Source organism: Scyliorhinus torazame, chromosome 13 (assembly GCF_047496885.1).
Source record: "Scyliorhinus torazame isolate Kashiwa2021f chromosome 13, sScyTor2.1, whole genome shotgun sequence".
Lineage (NCBI taxonomy): Eukaryota > Metazoa > Chordata > Chondrichthyes > Carcharhiniformes > Scyliorhinidae > Scyliorhinus > Scyliorhinus torazame.
In genome coordinates, this window is record NC_092719.1 from 129997631 (window position 1) to 130017264 (window position 19634).

Here is a 19634-nt window from a genome sequence, read left to right on the forward strand (position 1 = left end):
GGAGGCTGCTAGGTGTGATGATGATGTCCCCGCCAGAGGGAGAGGCGGAGATAGTGGTGGCGATGGACGCTGAGAAAGCATTTGATAGAGTGGAGTGGGATTACCTGGGGGAAGTGTTGAGGAGATTTGGATTTGGAGAGGGGTTTATTGGGTGGGTTCAGCTTTTATATAGGGTCCCGGTGGCAAGTGTGATCACAAAGACGCAGAGATCTGACTACTTCCGTCTATATAGAGGGACAAGACAGGGGTGTCCCCTGTCCCCGATACTGTTTGCGTTGGCAATTGAGCCACTGGCCATAGCGCTGAGGGGCTCTAGGAAGTGGAGGGGAGTACTTAGGGGAGGAGAAGAGCACCGGGTGTCATTATACGCGGATGATTTGTTGCTGTATGTCGTGGACCCAGTGGAGGGGATGCCTGAGATAATGCAGACACTCAGGGAGTTTGGGGAATTTTCGGGATATAAACTGAATATGGGGAAGAGTGAGCTGTTTGCGATGCACCCTGGGGAACAGAGCAGGGGAATAGATGATTTGCCGCTGAGGAGAGTAACAAGGGATTTTCGGTACCTAGGGATCCAGATAGCTAGGAACTGGGGAACCTTGCATAAGCTTAATTTAGGAAGATTGGTGGAGCAGATGGATGAGGATTTTAGGAGATGGGACATGGTGCCCCTGTCACTGGCGGGCAGGGTGCAGGCGGTCAAAATGGTGGTCCTTCCGCGATTTCTTTTTGTGTTTTAGTGCCTCCCTGTGATGATTACCAAGGCTTTTTTCAAAAAAAGTGGATAAGAGCGTTATGAGCTTTGTGTGGGCTGGGAAGACCCCAAGAGTGAAGAGGGGGTTTCTGCAGCATAGCAGGGATAGGGGGGGACTGGCACTGCCGAGCTTAAGTGACTATTATTGGGCCGCCAATATATCAATGGTATGCAAGTGGATGGGGGAAGGGGAGGGAGCGGCGTGGAAAAGACTAGAGATGGCGTCCTGTAGGGGAACCTGCCTGCAAGCATTAACGACGGCGCCTTTACCGTTCTCCCCGAAAAAGTACACCACAAGTCCAGTGGTGGTGGCAACACTGAAAATTTGGGGGCAGTGGAGACGACATAAGGGAGTGACGGGTGCCTCAGTGTGGTCCCCGATAAGGAACAACCATAGGTTCGTCCCGCGAAGGATAGATGGGGGATTTAAATCTTGGCAGCGAGCAGGAATTGCGAAATTGAAGGACTTGTTCTTAGACGGGACGTTCGAGAGTCTGGGAGCACTGACAGAAAAATATGGGTTGCCACCTGGGAATGCATTTCGCTATATGCAAGTGAGGGCATTTGTGAGGCAGCAGGTGAGGGAATTTCCGCAGCTCCCGGCGCAAGAGATCCAGGACAGAGTGATTTCGGGGGCATGGGTGGGTGATGGTAGGGTGTCAGATATATATAGGGAAATGAGAGATGAGGGGGAGACGATGGTAGAGGAGCTGAAGGGAAAATGGGAGGAGGAGCTGGGGGAAGAGATTGAGGAGGGGCTGTGGGCAGATGCCCTAAGTAGGGTAAACTCTTCGTCCTCGTGTGCCAGGCTCAGCCTGATACAATTCAAGGTTCTACACAGGGCACATATGACGGGAGCAAGGCTGAGTAGATTTTTTGGAGTGGAGGATAGGTGCGGGAGATGCGCGGGAAGCCCGGCGAACCACACCCACATGTTTTGGTCATGTCCGGTAATGCATGGGTTCTGGGTGGGTGTGGCAAAAGTGATTTCAAAGGTGGTGGGGGTCCGGGTCGAACCAGGCTGGGGGTTGGCTATATTTGGGGTTGCAGATGAGCCGGGAGTGCAGGAGGCGAGAGAGGCCGATGTTTTGGCCTTTGCGTCCCTAGTAGCCCAGCGAAGGATTCTACTTATGTGGAAAGAAGCTAAACCCCCGGCCGTGGAGGCCTGGATAAATGACATGGCAGGGTTTCTAAAATTGGAGCAGATAAAGTACGCACTAAGAGGTTCGGCTCAAGGGTTCACCAGGCGGTGGCAACCGTTCCTTGACTACCTCGCAGAACGATAAGGGAAATGGAGTAGGTAGCAGCAGCAACCCCGGGGGGAGGGGGGCCCACGCGGGCCCTCAGGGGTTTCCTATAGTTGTTTGTATAGTAGTTATTTATACTGGCATGTGGGACTTTATTGTCTTGGAGAGTTATTATTTTGTTGTTGGCAGTTGCCGTTTAGTTAATATATTATTTATTTGTTAAAAAAAAAAACGGTCATTATTATTTATATTGTTTTAAAGTTGTAAAAAGGGGAAAATCCTGTACTGTTCTTGTTTGACCGAAAACATTTTAAATAAAATATATATTTTTTAAAAGATTCAAAACAGAGGCATAAAAGCCAACATAAGTGTACTTTACCTGAATGCTCGTAGTATTCGGAATAAGGTAAATGAGTTGATGGCGCAAATCATTGTGAATGACTGATTAAGTGGCCATATCTGAAACATGGTTAAAGGATGGTCACAACTGGGAGTCAAATATCCGAGGGTATCAAACTATTCGGAAGGACAGAGTGGATGGTAAGGGAGGTGGTGTAGCTCTGTTATTTAAGGATGACATCCGGGCAATAGTAAGGGATGGCATTGGTGCTATGGAGGATAAGGTTGAATCCATTTGGGTGGAAATCAAGAATAGTAAGGCAAAAATGTCACTGCTAGGAGTAGTCTATAGGCCACCAAATATTAACATTATGGTGGGGCAGGCAATAAACAAAGAAATAACTGATGCATGTAGAAATGGTCCAGCAGTTATCATGGGGGATTTTAATCTACATGCCGATTGGTTTAACCAGGTCGGTCAAGGCAGCCTTGAGGAGGAGTTTATAGAATGTATCCGCGATAGTTTCCTAGAATGTAATGGAACCTACGAAGGAACAAGCGGTCCTAGATCTGGTCCTGTGTAATGAGACAGGATTGATTCAGGATCTCATAGTTAGGGATAGTTAGGAGCGATCACAATATGGAGGAATTTAAAATACAGTTGGAGGATGACAAGGTAAAATCAAACACTAGTGTTTTGTGCTTAAACAAAGGAGATTACAATGGTATGAGAGAAGAGCTCGCTAAGGTAGACTGGGAGCAAAGACTTTATGGTGAAACAGTGGAGGAACAGTACAGAACCTTCCAAGCGATTTTTCACAGTGCTCAGCAAAGGTTTATACCAACAAAAAGGAAGGACGGTAGAAAGAGGAAAAATCGACCGTGGATATCTAAGGAAATAAGGGAGAGTATCAAATTGAAGAAAAAGCATACAAAGTGGCAAAGATCAGTGGGAGACTAGAGGACTGGAAAATCTTTAGGGGGCAAAAGAAAGCTACTAAAAAAGCTATAAAGAAGAGTAAGATAGATTATGAGAGTAAACTTGCTCAGAATATAAAAACAGATAGTAAAAGTTTCTACAAATATATAAAACAAAAAAGAATGGCTAAGGTAAATACTGGTCCTTTCGAGGATGAGAAGGGAGATTTAATAATGGGAGATAAGGAAATGGCTGAGGAACTGAACAGGTTTTATGAGTCGGCCTTCACAGTGAAAGACACAAATAACATGCCAGTGGCTGATAGAAATGAGGCGATGACAGGTGAGGACCTTGAGATGATTGTTATCACCAAGGAGGTAGTGATGGGCAAGCTAATGGGGCTAAAGGTAGACAAGGCTCCTGGCCCTAATGGAATGCATCCCAGAGTGCTAAAAGAGATGGCTAGGGAAATTGCAAATGCACTAGTGATAATTTACCAAAATTCATTAGACTCTGGGGTGGTCCCGGCGGATTGGAAATTAGCAAACGTGACACCACTGTTTAAAAAAGGAGGTAGGCAGAAAGCGGGTAATTGTAGGCCAGTGAGCTTAATTTTGGTAGTAGGGAAGATGCTGGAATCTATCATCAAGGAAGAAATAGCGAGGCATCTGGATGGAAATTGTCCCATTGGGCAGACGCAGCATGGGTTCATAAAGGGCAGGTCATGCCTAACTAATTTAGTGGAATTTTATGAGGACATTACCAGAGTGGTAGACGATGGGGAGCCAATGGATGTGGTATATCTGGATTTCCAGAAAGCCTTTGACAAGGTGCCACACAAAAGGTTGCTGCATAAGATAAAGATGCATGGCATTAAAGGTAAAGTAGTAGCATGGATAGAGGATTGGTTAATTAATAGAAAGCAAAGAGTGGGGATTAATGGGTGTTTCTCTGGTTGGCAATCAGTAGCTAGTGGTGTCCCTCAGGGATCAGTGTTGGGCCCACAATTGTTCACAATTTACATAAATGATTTGGAATTGGGGACCAAGGGCAATATGTCCAAGTTTGCAGACGACATTAAGATGAGTGGTAAAGCAAAAAGTGCAGAGGATACCGGAAGTCTGCAGAGGGATTTGGATAGGTTAAGTGAATGGGCTAGGATCTGGCAGATAGAATACAATGTTGACAAATGTGAGGTTATCCATTTTGGTAGGAATAACAGCAAAAGGGATTATTATTTAAATGTTAAAATATTAAAACATGCTGCTGTGCAGAGAGTCCTGGGTGTGCTAGTGCATGAGTCGCAAAAGGTTGGTTTACATGTGCAACAGGTGATTAAGAAGGCGAATGGAATGTTGTCTTCCATTGCTAGAGGGATGGAGTTTAAGACTAGGGAGGTTATGCTGCAATTGTATAAGGTGTTAGTGAGGCCACACCTGGAGTACTGTGTTCAGTTTTGGTCTCCTTACCTGAAAAAGGACGTACTGGTGCTGGAGGATGTGCAGAGGAGATTCACTAGGTCAATCCCAGAGCTGAAGGGATTGGATTACGAGGAGAGGTTGAGTAGACTGGAACTGTACTCGTTGGAATTTAGAAGGATGAGGGGGGATCTTATAGAAATATCTAAAATTATGAAGGGAATAGATAGGACAGATGCGGGCAGGTTGTTTCCACTAGCAGGTGAAAGCAGAACATGGGGGCATAGCCTCAAAATAAGGGGAAGCAGATGTAGGACTGAGTTTAGGAGGAACTTCTTCACCCAAAGGGTTGTGAATCTATGGAATTCCTTGCCCAGTGAAGCAGTAGAGGCTCCTTCATTAAATGTTTTTAAGGTAAAGATAGATAGTTTTTTGACGAATAAGGGGATTAATGGTTATGGTGTTCGGGCCGGAAAGTGGAGCTGAGTCCACAAAAGATCAGCCATGATCTCATTGAATGGCGGAGCAGGCTCGAGGGGCCAGATGGCCTACTCCTGCTCCTAGTTTTTATGTTCTTATGTACTCCAGTTCTATTCATTGCAAGGCTAAAGTTTGATCTACAGATTAACCAGTTTCCCAGGATGGGAAGAGCCGTGGCTGTTTTGGACAATATTAGCTTCTGTGGTCAACTCTAACATATTCAGAATTACAAGGTGTCACCCAGTGAGGTGGACCCTTCAACATTTAGATCAAATTATTAACAATCGGGCAGTACGGTGGCGCAGTGGTAGCACTGCAGTCTCACGGCGCCGAGGTCCCAGGTTCGATCCTGGCTCTGGGTCACTCTCCGTCTGGAGTTTGCCCATTCTCCCGTGTTTGCGTGGGTTTCACCCCCTCAACCCAAAGATGTGCAGGGTAGGTGGATTGAACATGCTAAACTGCCCCTTAATTGGAAAAAATGAATTGGGTACTCTAAATTTAAAAAAACAAAATTAGCAAACTTGCAAAATGTGCAAAAGAATTGGCAAATTAATTTCAACACAGATTGAATACGAGGTATTATATTTTTATAGGTGGCATCTTATTTGGAAAATAAGGATCAAATGGGGGAAAAGTCTTTAAAATTGTGAAAGGTTTAGGTAAAGTAGACAGAGGGCATGTTTCCACCTATGGAGTTCAGACCATCATTATAAGATAGCCACCAAGGTATAAGATGGGACATTCAGAATAAGTGTCTTTACCCAAGTAGAGTGGTGAGAATGTGGAACTCACTACCATACAGCATAGTTGAGGTAAATAATACAGATGCATTTAAGGGGAAGTCGTAAGAATATAAGGAAGTAGAGGGTTATGTTGATAGACAAGGAAGGATGGAAGGAGGCTCTCGAGTGGCACATAAATGCGGCAGAGACTGGTTGTGCTGTCCCTTTTCTGTGCTGAATATTCTATGTATTTCACCAATTCTGACTTTTTCCCTTCAGATGTCCAATAAAGTATCAAAGGGCAATCTCAAAGAGTCCACCTATCTCAGAATGCACCTTGTATATCACCTTCAAAGCAATACTCCAATCAGCACAGCTAATAATCTTGCCAGGCCATGAAGTCAAAGTGCTGGTCATAAAATGTTCCTAAATGTTCACTGGTATGTGAATCTTGTTCAGCTTGGTGGCGCTTTTGCATTGCTTCCAGCTCACGGCAATGAGGACAGGTCCCATGCAGTGTTCTGAGTATGACCACAGTTCGATTATCCTGGGTCTTTTAAAAAAAATGTTTTTATTGTTTTACGTCAGTGTGTATGGAGCACTGTGAAGAGCACGGCCATACGGTAACAGATATAAGACATAACAGTAGTCTTAATCTAGCAAACATATTTACAAGCTTCCATCTGGCAGGGGGTGCCCCACGTACAGGGTGTGGTCGGTGTGTGTATACCTTTGTTCTGCCCTGGCACCTTTTGGCCCTGCTTTTGGGTCCTTCCTTTGTGGCTATTTATTTATCCATCTGCTGTCTGCCTTGTTGGTTTCCACCCCCTTCCCTCTTCCCTTTCCCTTTGTGTTTTGTGGCCCATCTGTGGATCCCTCCCGCCCCTCCCCCCCTCCTTCCCCGCTCTTAACAGTTGTTGGCTACAAACAGTTGGGAAATGGCTTCCATGTTTTGTAGAAGCTCCCTTCCGACCCCTAGATGCCAAAATTAGATTTTCTCCTGTTGCAGAAATTCCGACAGGTCGGACAGTCAGCAACATTGGGTGGTGTTGCTGATCACCAGCCGAGCAGGATTCTTCAGCAGGTGATTAGGGAGTCAAAGGATAGGGCAACTGCCCCTCTCCCCATAAAGAGTTCTGGTTGGTTTGATACCCCGAAGATTGCCACTTTTGGGCATGGCACCACCCTTGCCCTCACAACCTTGGACATGCCTCAAAGGCTGTAGAGAACCCGACAACTCTCAACTCTGGAGAATGCCCAGAACAGGTGGTTGTGCTTGGCCGGGTCCCCCTGGCACCATCCACCTCTGAGAAGAACCCGCTCATTCGGGTTCTGGTTAGGTTCATTCAGTGCACCAATTTCAGCTGCATTAGACTTAGATTTGCGCATGTGGAGCGGGAGTTTGCAGTGTTTAGTGCTTCGCTCCAGAATCTCCACCCTACTTCTATCCCTAGTTATTCCTCCCATTTTTTCTTTGTCTCATCCAGCAGGCAGTGTGCTTCCTCCAACAGTCGCTTGTGGAGGTCCCCACAATTCCCCCTACCTAAGTCGCCTGCGTCCAACAGCTTCTCTACCATAGAACATAACAGCGCAGTATAGGCCGTTCGGCCCTCGATGTTGCGCCGACATGTGAAACTCTGAAGCCCATCTACACTATTCCCTTATCGTCCATATGTCTATCCAATGACCATTTGAATGCCCTTAGTGTTGGCGAGTCCACTACTGTTGCAGGCAGGGCATTCCACGCCCTTACTACTCTCTGAGTAAAGAACCAACCTCTGACATCTGTCTTATATCTATCTCCCCTCAATTTAAAGCTATGTCCCCTCGTGCTAGACATCACCATCCGATGAAAAAGGCTCTCACTGTCCACCCTATCTAATCCTCTGATCATCTTGTATGCCTCAATTAAGTCACCTCTTAACCTTCTCCTCTCTAACGAAAACAACCTCAAGTCCCTCAGCCTTCCCTCATAAGATCTTCCCTCCATACCAGGCAACATTCTGGTAAATCTCCTCTGCACCCTTTCCAATGCTTCCACATCCTTCCTATAATGCGGCGACCAGAATTGCATGCAATACTCCAAATGCGGCCGCACCAGAGTTTTGTACAGCTGCAACATGACCTCATGGCTCCGAAACTCAATCCCTCTACCAATAAAAACTAACACGCCTTCTTAACAACCCTCTCAACCTGGGTGGCAACTTTCAGGGATCTATGTACATGGACACCGAGATCACTCTGTTCATCCACACTACCAAGAATCTTACCATTAGCCCAGTACTCTGTCTTCCTGTTATTCCTTCCAAAATGAATCACCTCACACTTTTCTGCATTAAACTCCATTTGCCACCTCTCAGCCCAGCTCTGCAGCTTATCTATGTCCCTCTGTAACTTGTAACATCCTTCCGCACTCCACAACTCCACCCACTTTAGTGTCATCTGCAAATTTACTCACCCATCCTTCTACGCCCTCCTCCAGGTCATTTATAAAAATGACAAACAGCAGTGGCCCCAAAACAGATCCTTGTGGTACACCACTAGGAACTGGACTCCAGGCTGAACATTTCCCATCAACCACCACTCTTTGTCTTCTTTCAGCTAGCCAATTTCTGATCCATACTGCTAAATCACCCTGAATCCCATGCCTCTGTATATTCTGCAATAGCCTACAGTGGGGAACCTTATCAAACGCTTTACTGAAATCCATATACACCACATCAACTGCTTTACCCTCAGCCACCTGCTTGGTCACCTTCTCAAAGAACTCAATGAGGTTTGTGAGGAACGACCTACCCGTCACAAAACCGTGTTGACTATCTCTAATCAAATTATTCCTTTCCAGATGTTTATATATCCTATCTCTTGTAAATCTTTCCAAGACTTTGCCCACAACAGAAGGAAGGCTCACTGGTCTATAGTTACCGGGGTTGTCTCTACTCCCCTTCTTGAACAAGGGAACAACATTTGCTATCCTCCAGTCTTCTGGTACTATTCCTGTAGACAAAGATGACTTACAGATCAAAGCCAAAGGCTCAGCAATCTCCTCCCTAGCTTCCCAGAGAATCCTGGGATAAATCCCTTCTGGCCCAGGGGACTTATCTATTTTCACACATTCCAGAATTGCTAACACCTCCGCCTTATGAACCTCAAGCCCTGCTAGTCTAGTAGCCTGTAGCTCAGTATTCTCCTCGACAACATTGTCTTTTTCCTGTGTGAATACTGACGAAAAATATTCATTTAGCCCCTCTCCTATCTCCTCGGACTCCACGCACAACTTCCCACTACTGTCCTTGACTGACCCTACTCTTACCCCAGTCATTCTTTTATTCCAGACATATCTATAGAAAGCTTTAGGGTTATCCTTGATCCTACCTGCCAAAGATGTCTCATGTCCCCTCCTGGCTCTTCTTAGCTCTCTTTTTAGGTCCTTCCTAGCTAACTTGTAACTCTCGAGCGCCCTAACTGAATCTTCACGTCTCATCTTTACATAAGCCTCCTTCTTCCTTTTGACAAGTGTTTCAACTGCTTTAGTAAACCACGGTTCCCTCGCTCGACCACTTCTTCCCTGCCTGACAGGTACATCCTTATCAAGGACACGCAGTAGCTGTTCCTTGAACAACTCCACATTTCCATTGTGCCCATCCCCTGCAGTTTTCCTCTCCATCCGATGCATCCTAAGTCTTGCCTCATCGCATCATAATTGCCTTTCCCCCAGATATAACTCTTGCCCTGCGGTATATACCTATCCCTTTCCATCACTAAAGTAAACGTAATCGAATTGTGGTCACTATCACCAAAGTGCTCACCTACCTCCAAATCTAATACCTGTCCTGGTTCATTACCCAGTACCAAATCCAATATGGCTTTGCCTCTCGTTGGCCTATCTACATACTGTGTCAGGAAACCCTCCTGCACACATTGGACAAAAACGGACCCATCTAAAGTACACGACTATAGTGTTTCCAGTCAATATTTGGAAAGTTAAAGTCCCCCATAACAACTACCTTTTACTTTCGCTCCTATCCAGAATCATCTTTGCAATCCTTTCCTCTACATCTCTGGAACTTTTCGGAGACCTATAGAAAACCCCTAACAGGGTGACCTCTCCTTTCCTGTTTCTAACCTCAGCCCATACTTCCTCAGTAGACGAGTCCTCATCAAACGTCTTTTCTGCCACCGTAATACTGTCCTTGACTAACAATGCCACCCCTCCCCCTCTTTTACCGCCTTCCCTGAGCTTACTGAAATATCTAAACCCCGGCACCTGCAACAACCATGCCTGTCCCTGCTCTATCCATGTCTCCGAAATGGCCACAACATCAAAGTCGCAGGTACCAACCCATGCCGCAAGCTCACCCACCTTATTCTGGATGCTCCTGGCATGAAGTAGACACACTTTAAACCACCTTCCTGCCTGCCGGTACACTCCTGCAACTTTGAAACCTTACTCATGACCTCACTACTCTCAACCTCCTGTATACTGGAGCTACAATTCAGGTTCCCAATCCCCTGCTGAACTAGTTTAAACCCTCCCGAAGAGCATTAGCAAATTTCCCCTCCAGGATATTGGTACCCCTCTGGTCCAGGTGAAGACCATCCCGTTTGTAGAGGTCCCACCTACCCCAGAATGAGCCCCAATTATCCAGGAATCTGAAACCTTCCCTCCTGCAACATCCCTGTAGCCACGTGTTCAACTGTTCTCTCTCCCTATTCCTCGTCTCGCTAACACGTGGCACGGGTAACAACCCAGAGATAATAACTCTGTTTGTCCTAGATCTAAGTTTCCACCCAAGCTCCCTGAATTCCTGCCTTACATCCCTATCCTACCTATGTCGTTGGTACCTATGTGGACCATGACTTGGGGTTGCTCCCCCTCCCACTTAAGGATCCCGAAAACACAATCCGAGACATCGCAGACCCTGGCACCTGGGAGGCAACACACCAACGCGGGTCTCTCTCGTTCCCACAGAATCTCCTATCTATCCCCCTAACTATTGAGTCTACAATGACTAATGCTCTACTCCTCTCCCCCCTTCCCTTCTGAGCAACAGGGACAGACGCTGTGCCAGAGACTTGTACACCATGGCTTACCCCTGGTATCCAAAGCGGTATACTTGTTATGAAGGGGAACAACCACAGGGGATCCCTGTACTGACTGCTTCCTCCCAGCCCCTCTCATTGTTACCCATCTATCTTTATTCTTCGGAGTTACTACATCCCTGAAGCTTCTATCTATGACCACCTCTGCCTCCCAAATGATCCAAAGTTCATCCAGCTCCAGTTCCCTAACGCGGTTTCTGAGGAGCTGGAGATGGGTGCACTTCCCACAGATGAAATCAGCAGGGACACAGGCAGCGTCCCTCACCTCAAACATTCTGCAGGAGGAATATTGTACTGCCTTCCCTACCAGTGAGTGTCCCAGCGACTGTGTGTACGTCATTGTTTTTGATCTGTATGTGCTATATCTCGTTCCCTTCGGGCAGTTGAAACCTCTCTGTCAGTTCTTCTAGCGTCTCTACTCTACCATCGATGTAAAAGTAACTAACTGTCAATGTCCCCCTTCCTGCCTCCACCTTTTAAAGGTTGCGTCCATTGTGGCTAGCACAAACCTGTGATTGTTGCAGATGGGTGGATATTTTGGTCAGATCAAAGTGCTGTCTTATTTGGTTCCATGCCCCGAACATGGCTATTATCACTGAGCTTGTTGAGTGCCTAGCTAGCGTGAATGGGAGTGCTGTTGTGGCAAGAGCTCTGAGGGAAGTCCCTACATGGGCGGCATGGTAACACAGTGGTTAACACTGCTGCCTCACAGCTCCAGGATCCCACGCTCAATACCGGCCTCAGGTTACTGGCTGTGTGAAGTTTGCACTTTCTCCCCGTGTCTGCATGGGTTTCCTCCGGGTGGTCCAGTTTCCTCCACAGTCCAAAGATATGCAGGTTAGGTGGATTGGCTATGCTAAATTGCCCCGTAGTGTCCAAAAGGTTGGGTCGGATTACTGGGTTAGGGTTTGCGTGCACTTAAGTAGGGTTCTCTTTCCAAGGACTGGTGCAGACTCAATGGGCCAAATGGCCTCATCCATTCTGCTTCCGGCTCCCTCACCCGTCCCCTCACTCTGCTGTTGCTGCCCAGTGGGTAGTATTGTGGGTTTGGGATGGCCAGGCCTTCCATGTTTCTTTTTCTTTGCAAGGCTTTTTGGGGGGGATTCTTGGATTCAACCCTCCCCCAGCGCCATGATCATTTTCTTTACTGTGTTAAAAAAAAGGCCTTGAGGGATGATTACCATGGCTTCTGGCCGGTTTTAGTCATGCAACTTTCAGGAATTCAGGAAAAACATAACATTTGCAAACTTTCAGTGGCATTTATGTCAGAATTGGGATCAAAACAGAAGTTTTTAGCCACAACAGACAAATGACAGCCTCACAGAGCACCTCTGTACATCTGCGTTTCACCAGTTTAAATTGGTTGAGTTATGCTGTGTGATGTTGCAGCTACTAAAGCACTTTACTGGGAGATGAGTGAAAGACCTCGGGTTCTGCAAATTAATGAGGCGGTTACCTGCAAGGGAGGCAAACAGTCATTGTCCACTTCATTCAGGACTGGCACTGGCAGGTTCTCCAGGCCGCAGCACAGATCAGAAGCCAGAGCCCGGGGACTACTGGCGGCGGTCATTGTACCCAGTGGCACAAGCTGGGTACAGAGGGCAGGCCTGGGCTCCCGCTCTTCACCCACACCCTCCGAGGCTCACTGTTACTCACAGCCTCAATGTTTCCATTTTCCACACACACCGGTCACAATGTTGCCCCGCGTCAGTCCCCTCCCCCTTCCATGCTGCAAGCCCATTGGCGGCCAATTGTGTCACTCATTCCATCCTCCTATCGTGTGCTCTACTCCACAGTTCATCAGACAAAGGGGCGGGATCTTCCTTTCAAGCGACAGCGCCAGGCTGAACTTTCAACACTTCACAACCACACACATTTCTATAGCGCCTTTCCCGACCACAGGGCGACACGTTACAACAAACAAAACACTTTTTGAAGTGCAGCCACTGTTGTAATGTAGGAACGCAACAGCCAATTTGGCACACAGCAAGCTCCCCACAAACAGTAATGTGACCATTTGTTTCAGTGATGTTAGACTGAGAGATAAACATTGGCCAGGACACCGGGACGAACGCCACCTGAAAGAGCAGGGAAGTTCTGGTTCAATGTCTCCTAAATTCTGAAAGCTGGCACCTCTGACCGCAGCACTCTTGAATCAAATAATTGCTACATTGCAGAAAGAGGCCCATCGGGTCTGCACCGACTGTCTGAAAGAGCAACCTACCTCGGATCACTTTCCCACCCTGTCCTCGTAGCCCCGCACACTAGCCTGACCATCTTTGAACACTCAGGGGCAATTTAGCATGGCCAATCCACCTAACCAGCACATCTTTGGACTGTGGGAGTGATGCACTATCAATTACGACGAGACGAGAGTAGAGAGTAATCGAGGCTTTATTACACAGATGTGTGGCCTCCTACAGCTGCTGCCGAAATGGCTGCAGTTCGGAGAGCACACACATTTATGCTCCGCCTACTGGGCAGAGCCAGCAGACAGGGATCTACCCCTCTACCCCCATACCTGTAGTACAGGGGCCTTACCGCAATACCCTCGTATGCAGTGCAGTATATACAATATAATACAACAGTAGTGACTCCCACATTCACCCCTGTTAAAAATGAGTCCAGCAGGGGTGGGGGGGGGGGGGGGGTGGAAAACTATTTACATACAGGTTGTCATTAAAATTTCAGAGAAGGTTACAAATTTAGACGATCGGGCGCCTTGATCCGTCGTTGAGAGCGCCGCAGTGCTGGTGGCAAGTCAGGCGTCGGCTCGGTCGATGGTGACTCCGGGAGCGTGTCGACATCCTCTTCATCCCTGGGTGGGACCAAGGGGAGGATGGATTGTCCTGGAGCGGGGGCTGTCATGGGGTGCGCTCGGGGGGGGGGGGGGCAGGGAGGCGCTGGGGCAGATGGGGTGGGGAGTGTGGGGACCCAGCTCATGCCAGGTCCCTGAGGGAGACTGTGTCTTGGCGGCAGTAGGGGTACGCTACGTAGGCGTACTGCGGGTTTGAGTGGAGTAGCTGTACCCTCTCAACCAACAGATCCGCCTTGTGGAGCCGCACGTGCTTGCGGAGGAGAACGGGTCCTGGAGCTGCCAGCCACGTTGGGAGCGAAACCCCGGAGGTGGACTTCCTGGGGAAGGCAAAGACGTTCATGAGGGGTTTCATTAGTCGCAGTGCACAGGAGCGACCGAATGGAGTGAAGTGCGTCGGGGAGGATCTCCTGCCAGCGGGGGGCCGGGAGATACCTGGACGGCCTTCCAGACCGTCCCATTCTCCTTCTCCGCCTGCCCGTTTCCCCGGGGGTTGTAGCTGGTCGTCCTGCTCGAGGCAATGCCCCTGTTGAGCAGGTACTGGTGCAGCTCATCGCTCATAAATGAGGATCCCCAGTCGCTGTGGACGTAGGCGGGGAAACCGAACAGAGCGAATATGGCGTTAAGGGCTTTGATGACAGTGGCAGACGTCATATCGGGGCATGGGATGGCAAAGGGAAATCTGGAATATTCGTCGACCACATTGAGAAAATACGTGCTGCGGTCGCTGGAGGGGAGGGGCCCTTTGAAATCTACGCTGAAGCGTTCAAAGGGGCGGGAGGCCTTACCAGCCACGCACGGTCTGGCCGGTAGAAGTGCGGTTTACAGTCCGCGCAGACCTGGCAGTCTCTGGTGACAGCCCTGACTTCCTCGATGGAGTAGGGCAGATTGCGGGCCTTAATGAAGTGATAAAAGCGGGTGACCTCTGGGTGACAGAGGTCGTCGTGCAGGGTCCCGAGTCGGTCTGCTTATGCGCTGGCACAAAATCCCGTAATTAAAGGTGGAGAGTTTGATCCTCCACCGCAAGATCTTATCATTTTTGATCTTACCCCGCTGCATGTTGTTAAACACGAAGGCAACCAATCGTTGGTCAGTGAGGAGAGTGAATCTCCTGCCGGCCAGGTAATGCCTCCAATGCCGCACAGCTTCAATGATAGCTTGGGCCTCCTTTTCGACGGAGGAGTGCCGAATTTGAAATGAAATGAAATGAAAATCGCTTATTGTCACAAGTAGGCTTCAATGAAGTTACTGTGAAAAGCCCCTAGTCGCCACATTCCGGCTCCTGTTCGGGGAGGCTGTTATGGGAATTGAACCGTGCTGCTGGCCTGCTTTGGTCTGCTTTCAAAGCCAGCGATTTAGCCCTGTGATAAACAGGGCTAAAACAGAGGCATGGAGGGTTCGGGAAAAGATTGCCACGGGCCTGCCTGCCTGGTTGAGGGCGGCAGCCAGAGCGACGTCTGATGCATCGCTCTCGACTTGGAAGGGGAGCGTCTCGTCGACCGCGTGCATCGCGACCTTGGCGATGTCAGCCTTGATACGGTTGAAGGCCTGGTGAGCCTCGGCCGTCAGTGGGAAACCGGTGGAGTGGATGAGTGGGCGGGCCTTGTCCGCATAGTTAGGGATCCACTGGGCAAAGTAAGAAAAGAACCCCAGGCATCGTTTGAGGGCCTTGGAGCAGTGGGGAAGAGGGAGTTCCATGAGGGGGCACATGCGATTGGGTTCGGGCCCTAGAACTCCGTTCTGAACCACATAGCCATGGATGGCTAATCGGTTCGTGCTGAACACACATTTCTCCTTGTTGTAGGGTAGGTTGAGGAGTTTGGGAGTGTGGAGAAATTTGGAAAGGTTAGCGTCATGGTCCAGCTGGTCGTGGTCGCAGATGGTGACGTTACCCAGTACGGGAAAATGGCCCACAGTACGTACCGGTCAACCATTCAGTCCATCTCCCGTTGGCAGACCGAGACCCCATTAGTGACGCCGAAGGTAACCCTAAGGAAATGGTAAAGGCGGCCGTCCGCATCAAGCGCAGTGTATGGGCGGTCCGCCTTGCGGATGGGGAGCTGGTGGTAGGCAGATATCAGGTCCACTGTCGAGAAGACCCGGTACTGTGCAATCTGATGGACCATATCAGATATGCGTGGGAGGGGGTACGGGTCGAGCTGCGTGTACCGATTGATAGTCTGACTGTAGTCAACGACCATCCTGTTTATCTCCCCAGTTTTCACCACTACCACTTGGGCTCTCCAGGGGCTGTGCTGGCCTCGATGATACCTTCCCGAGCAGCTGCTGGACCTCAGACCTGATGAAGGTTCTGTCCTGGGCGCTGTACTGTCTGCTCCTGGTGGCGACGAGTTTGCAATCCAGGGTGAGGTTTGCAAACAGAGAAGGCGGGTTGACCTTAAGGGTCGTGAGGCCGCATACAGTGAGGGGTGGTAGGGGCCCGCCAAATTTCAGGGTTAGGCTCTGGAGGTTGCACTGGAAGTCCAGGCCGAGTAGCAAGGCAGTGCAGAAGTTGAGGAGGACGTAGAGCCGGAAGCCACTGAACTCTACGCCCTGGATGGTGAGGGTGGCGATGCAGTACTCCCGGATCGACACGGAGTGCGATCCGGAGGCCAGGGAGATTCTTTGGTTAATGGGATGCACCGTGAGGGAGCAGCGCCTTACCGTATCGGGGTGGATGAAGCTCTCAGTGCTCCCGGAGTCCAGAAGGCAGGATATCTCGTGCCCGTCGACCTTCACCTTTGTCGACGTGGTCGCGAGGTTGTGCGGTCAGGACTGGTCGATCGTGACGGAGGTGAGACGCGGCTGGTTGTCGGCGGTTACAGGCGATGAGCGGCCCGACGAGGTGCCCGACGGGCAGGGGTCCTGAGGCGGGGAAGATGGCGGTGCTCACGGTCCGCACGAATCCTGAGGCAGGCAAGATGGCGGCGCCCTTGGGCCGTACGTGTCCTGGGGCAGGCAAGATGGCAGCGCCCATTGGTTGTGAGGCAAGCAAGATGGCGGCACCCACAGGTCGCACGTGTTGTGACCGGTGCAAGATGGCGGCGCCCACGGGCCGCACGTGGTCTGATGCGAGGAAGATGGCGACGGCCACTGGCCGCACGTGGGGGGTGCAGGGACAATAACGGCGATTGAGTGGGCCTGGCACACTGCAGCAAAATGTCCTTTCTTGCCGCAAGCCTTGCAGAGCGCGCTCCGTGTTGGACGGCGCTGCCGGGGGTGTTTTGTCTGTCCGCAGAAGTAGCACTTGGGTCCCCCGGGGTTGGTTGGCTGCCGCATGGCGCAGGCATGGAGTTGGCTGGGGGCGGTCGCTGATGGGGTCCACGATGGGATGGCCGCTGGCGGGGTCCTCGATGCCCAGGTGGGGTGAGCCGTGCGGTCGGGGGCATACATCTGTACGTTGTGTGAGGCAACTGTGAGCGAGAGCGCTAGTTTCTTGGTCACCGCAAGGTCAAGTGTAGCCCCATCTAAGAGGCGCTGGCGGATGTAGGTCGACCCAATGCCCGTGATGAATGCGTCTCTCATTAGCAGGTTAGAATGTTCAGCGGCCGAAACGGCCTGGCAATCACAGTCTCTCACCAAGGCTAGCAGGGCACACCAGAAATCATTCACAGACTCACCGGGAAATTGGTGCTGCGTGGACAGGAGGTACCTGGCACAAACAGATCTTGTTTGTCTGCTGAGCGTAGTTCTCCTTCAGTAGCGCAATGGCCTCTGTGTAGGTAGGCGCGTCCCAGACGAGTGGAAAGACATCGGAGCTCAGCCGCGTGTACAGAATCTGGAGCTTCTGTGCTTCTGAGATTGTGTCTGTCGCAGATCCGATGTATGCTTCAAAGCAAGCTAGCCAATGTGCGAAGTCCTTTTGGGTGTTGTCTGCCTGAGGATGCAGCTGCAGGCGATCCGGCTTGATGCGGAGGTCCATCTTTGTAAAATCTCTGTGTAATAAATTGATGCACGATCAATTACGACGAGACAAGAGTAGAGAGTAATCGAGGCTTTATTACACAGAGATGTGTGGCCTCCTACAGCTGCTGCCGAAATGGCATTTATGCTCCGCCTACTGGGTGGAGCCAGCAGGCAGGGATCTACACCCGTACCTGTAGTACAGGGGCCTTACCGTAATACCCTTGTATGCAGTGCAGCTCCAGGGTCCCAGGTTCGATTCTGGCTTGGGTCACTGTCTGTGCGGAGTCTGCACATCCTCCCCGTGTGCGCGTGGGTTTCCTCCGGGTGCTCCGGTTTCCTCCCACAGTCCAAAGATGTGCAGGTTAGGTGGATTGGCCATGATAAATTGCCCTTAGTGTCCAAAATTGCCCTGAGTGTTGGGTGGGGTTACTGGGTTATGGGGATAGGGTGGAGGTGTTGACCTTGGGTAGGGTGCTCTTTCCAAGAGCCGGTGCAGACTCGATGGGCCGAATGGCCTCCTTCTGCACTGTAAATTCTGTGATAATCTATGATACAATATAATACAACAGTGGTGACTACCACAGAACCCGGAGGAAACCAAGCAGTTATGGGGAGAAAGTGTAAACTCCACACAGAGTGTGGAGGCCGGAATTGAACCCGGGTCTCTGGCACTGTGAGGCAGGAGTGCTTTTTTTACAAATTTAGAGCACCGAATTCTTCTTTTTCCAATTTAGGGGCAATTTAGCGTGGCCAATTCACCTACCCTCCACATCTTTTTGGGTTGTGGGGATGAAACCCATGCAGACACGGGGAGAATGTGCAAACTCCACAGTGACCCGGGGCCGGGATCGAACCTGGATCCTAGGTGCTGTGAGGCAGCAATGCTAACCATCGTGCCATCCAGTGCTGCCATGTACTGTCTGCCTCGATTGGTGTAAGGGAGACTCAAACCCTCAACTTTCAAACTCTAAGATGAATGTGCTATTGGGTAAGTCACAGCTAATTTCTTTGACTGTGTTGTATATGGCATCATTCACAATGAAGCAAGTTGAGAGGGAAATCTTTGTGATACACAGGCCAGAATATTTCGGCCTTTCTCCCGGTTCCGCTGCCGGCAAACCCCGCCGCGGGTTTCCCAGCGGCAGGGTATGCATACAAAGGGAAACCCCATTGAAACAGGCGGGACCAGAACACATTGCCACCAGCCAATGGCAGTCTGTCTCCGCTGCGGCGGAATATGCTGCAGGAGGCGCGCAAAATCCCATCGCCCACTCTGGTAGGGAGAAATGCTGGCTAGCCTTACTCTGTCAGACATTCATTCAGAGGCTGCAAAACCATACCGTTACCTACTGCCAGGTCATCTGGCAATTGAACACCCTGTTAAGGGGCTATGCCCTTTATTTTTGAAAATATGATTTGATTTCAACTTTAAAGTGGCTGGAACCTTTACAATTTGAACTGTGACAGAACAAACTGCTTTAAATGCTAGGGCACATTCCAAGTTGAAGGTGAGACACAAACAAATCACTCTCTGCAGAATATGAAGAGAGAGACATTTCCTATAATCCAGACCCTCATCGAAACTCATAAAATTGCAAACTACACTACCAGTGACAGGGATGTGCTGAGTCGTCACACATCAGGTGGCTCTCCTCCGTAAGACAACAAAACAGGCACTTTTGACCGAATTTAGCCCGCAAAATTCGACTGAAACATCCCCACACCCTCAACAATAATATATACAGCAAAAATGCCAGGAGGCAGCAGCTCAAGAGGCCGCAGGGACACCAAGAACTGCAGGAAAGGACAAGAGCGGCAAGCAAGCGGGTCAGTGGACCCATGAGGCGAGGGGCCCTCGGCCACCCCGAGAGAGGGAGACCGGTGAGCCGAAAAGCGAGCTTCCCCCCTGCCCCCTGCCAAGCGATGGACAG

At 49.7% G+C, this 19634-nt stretch overlaps 1 protein-coding gene across 1 annotated transcript in view; it reads right to left on the reverse strand.

Moving 5' to 3' along the window:
* setmar (SET domain and mariner transposase fusion gene) overlaps positions 1 to 12692 on the reverse strand; it is a 39927-nt gene extending 27235 nt beyond the window's left edge. The window contains exon 1 of the mRNA XM_072472148.1: positions 12439 to 12692. Within this exon, the coding sequence (XP_072328249.1) occupies positions 12439 to 12552 (114 nt within the window). The 5' untranslated portion in view covers positions 12553 to 12692. The remainder of the gene's footprint in view (positions 1 to 12438) is intronic.
* Positions 12693 to 19634: the final 6942 nt, after the last annotated feature.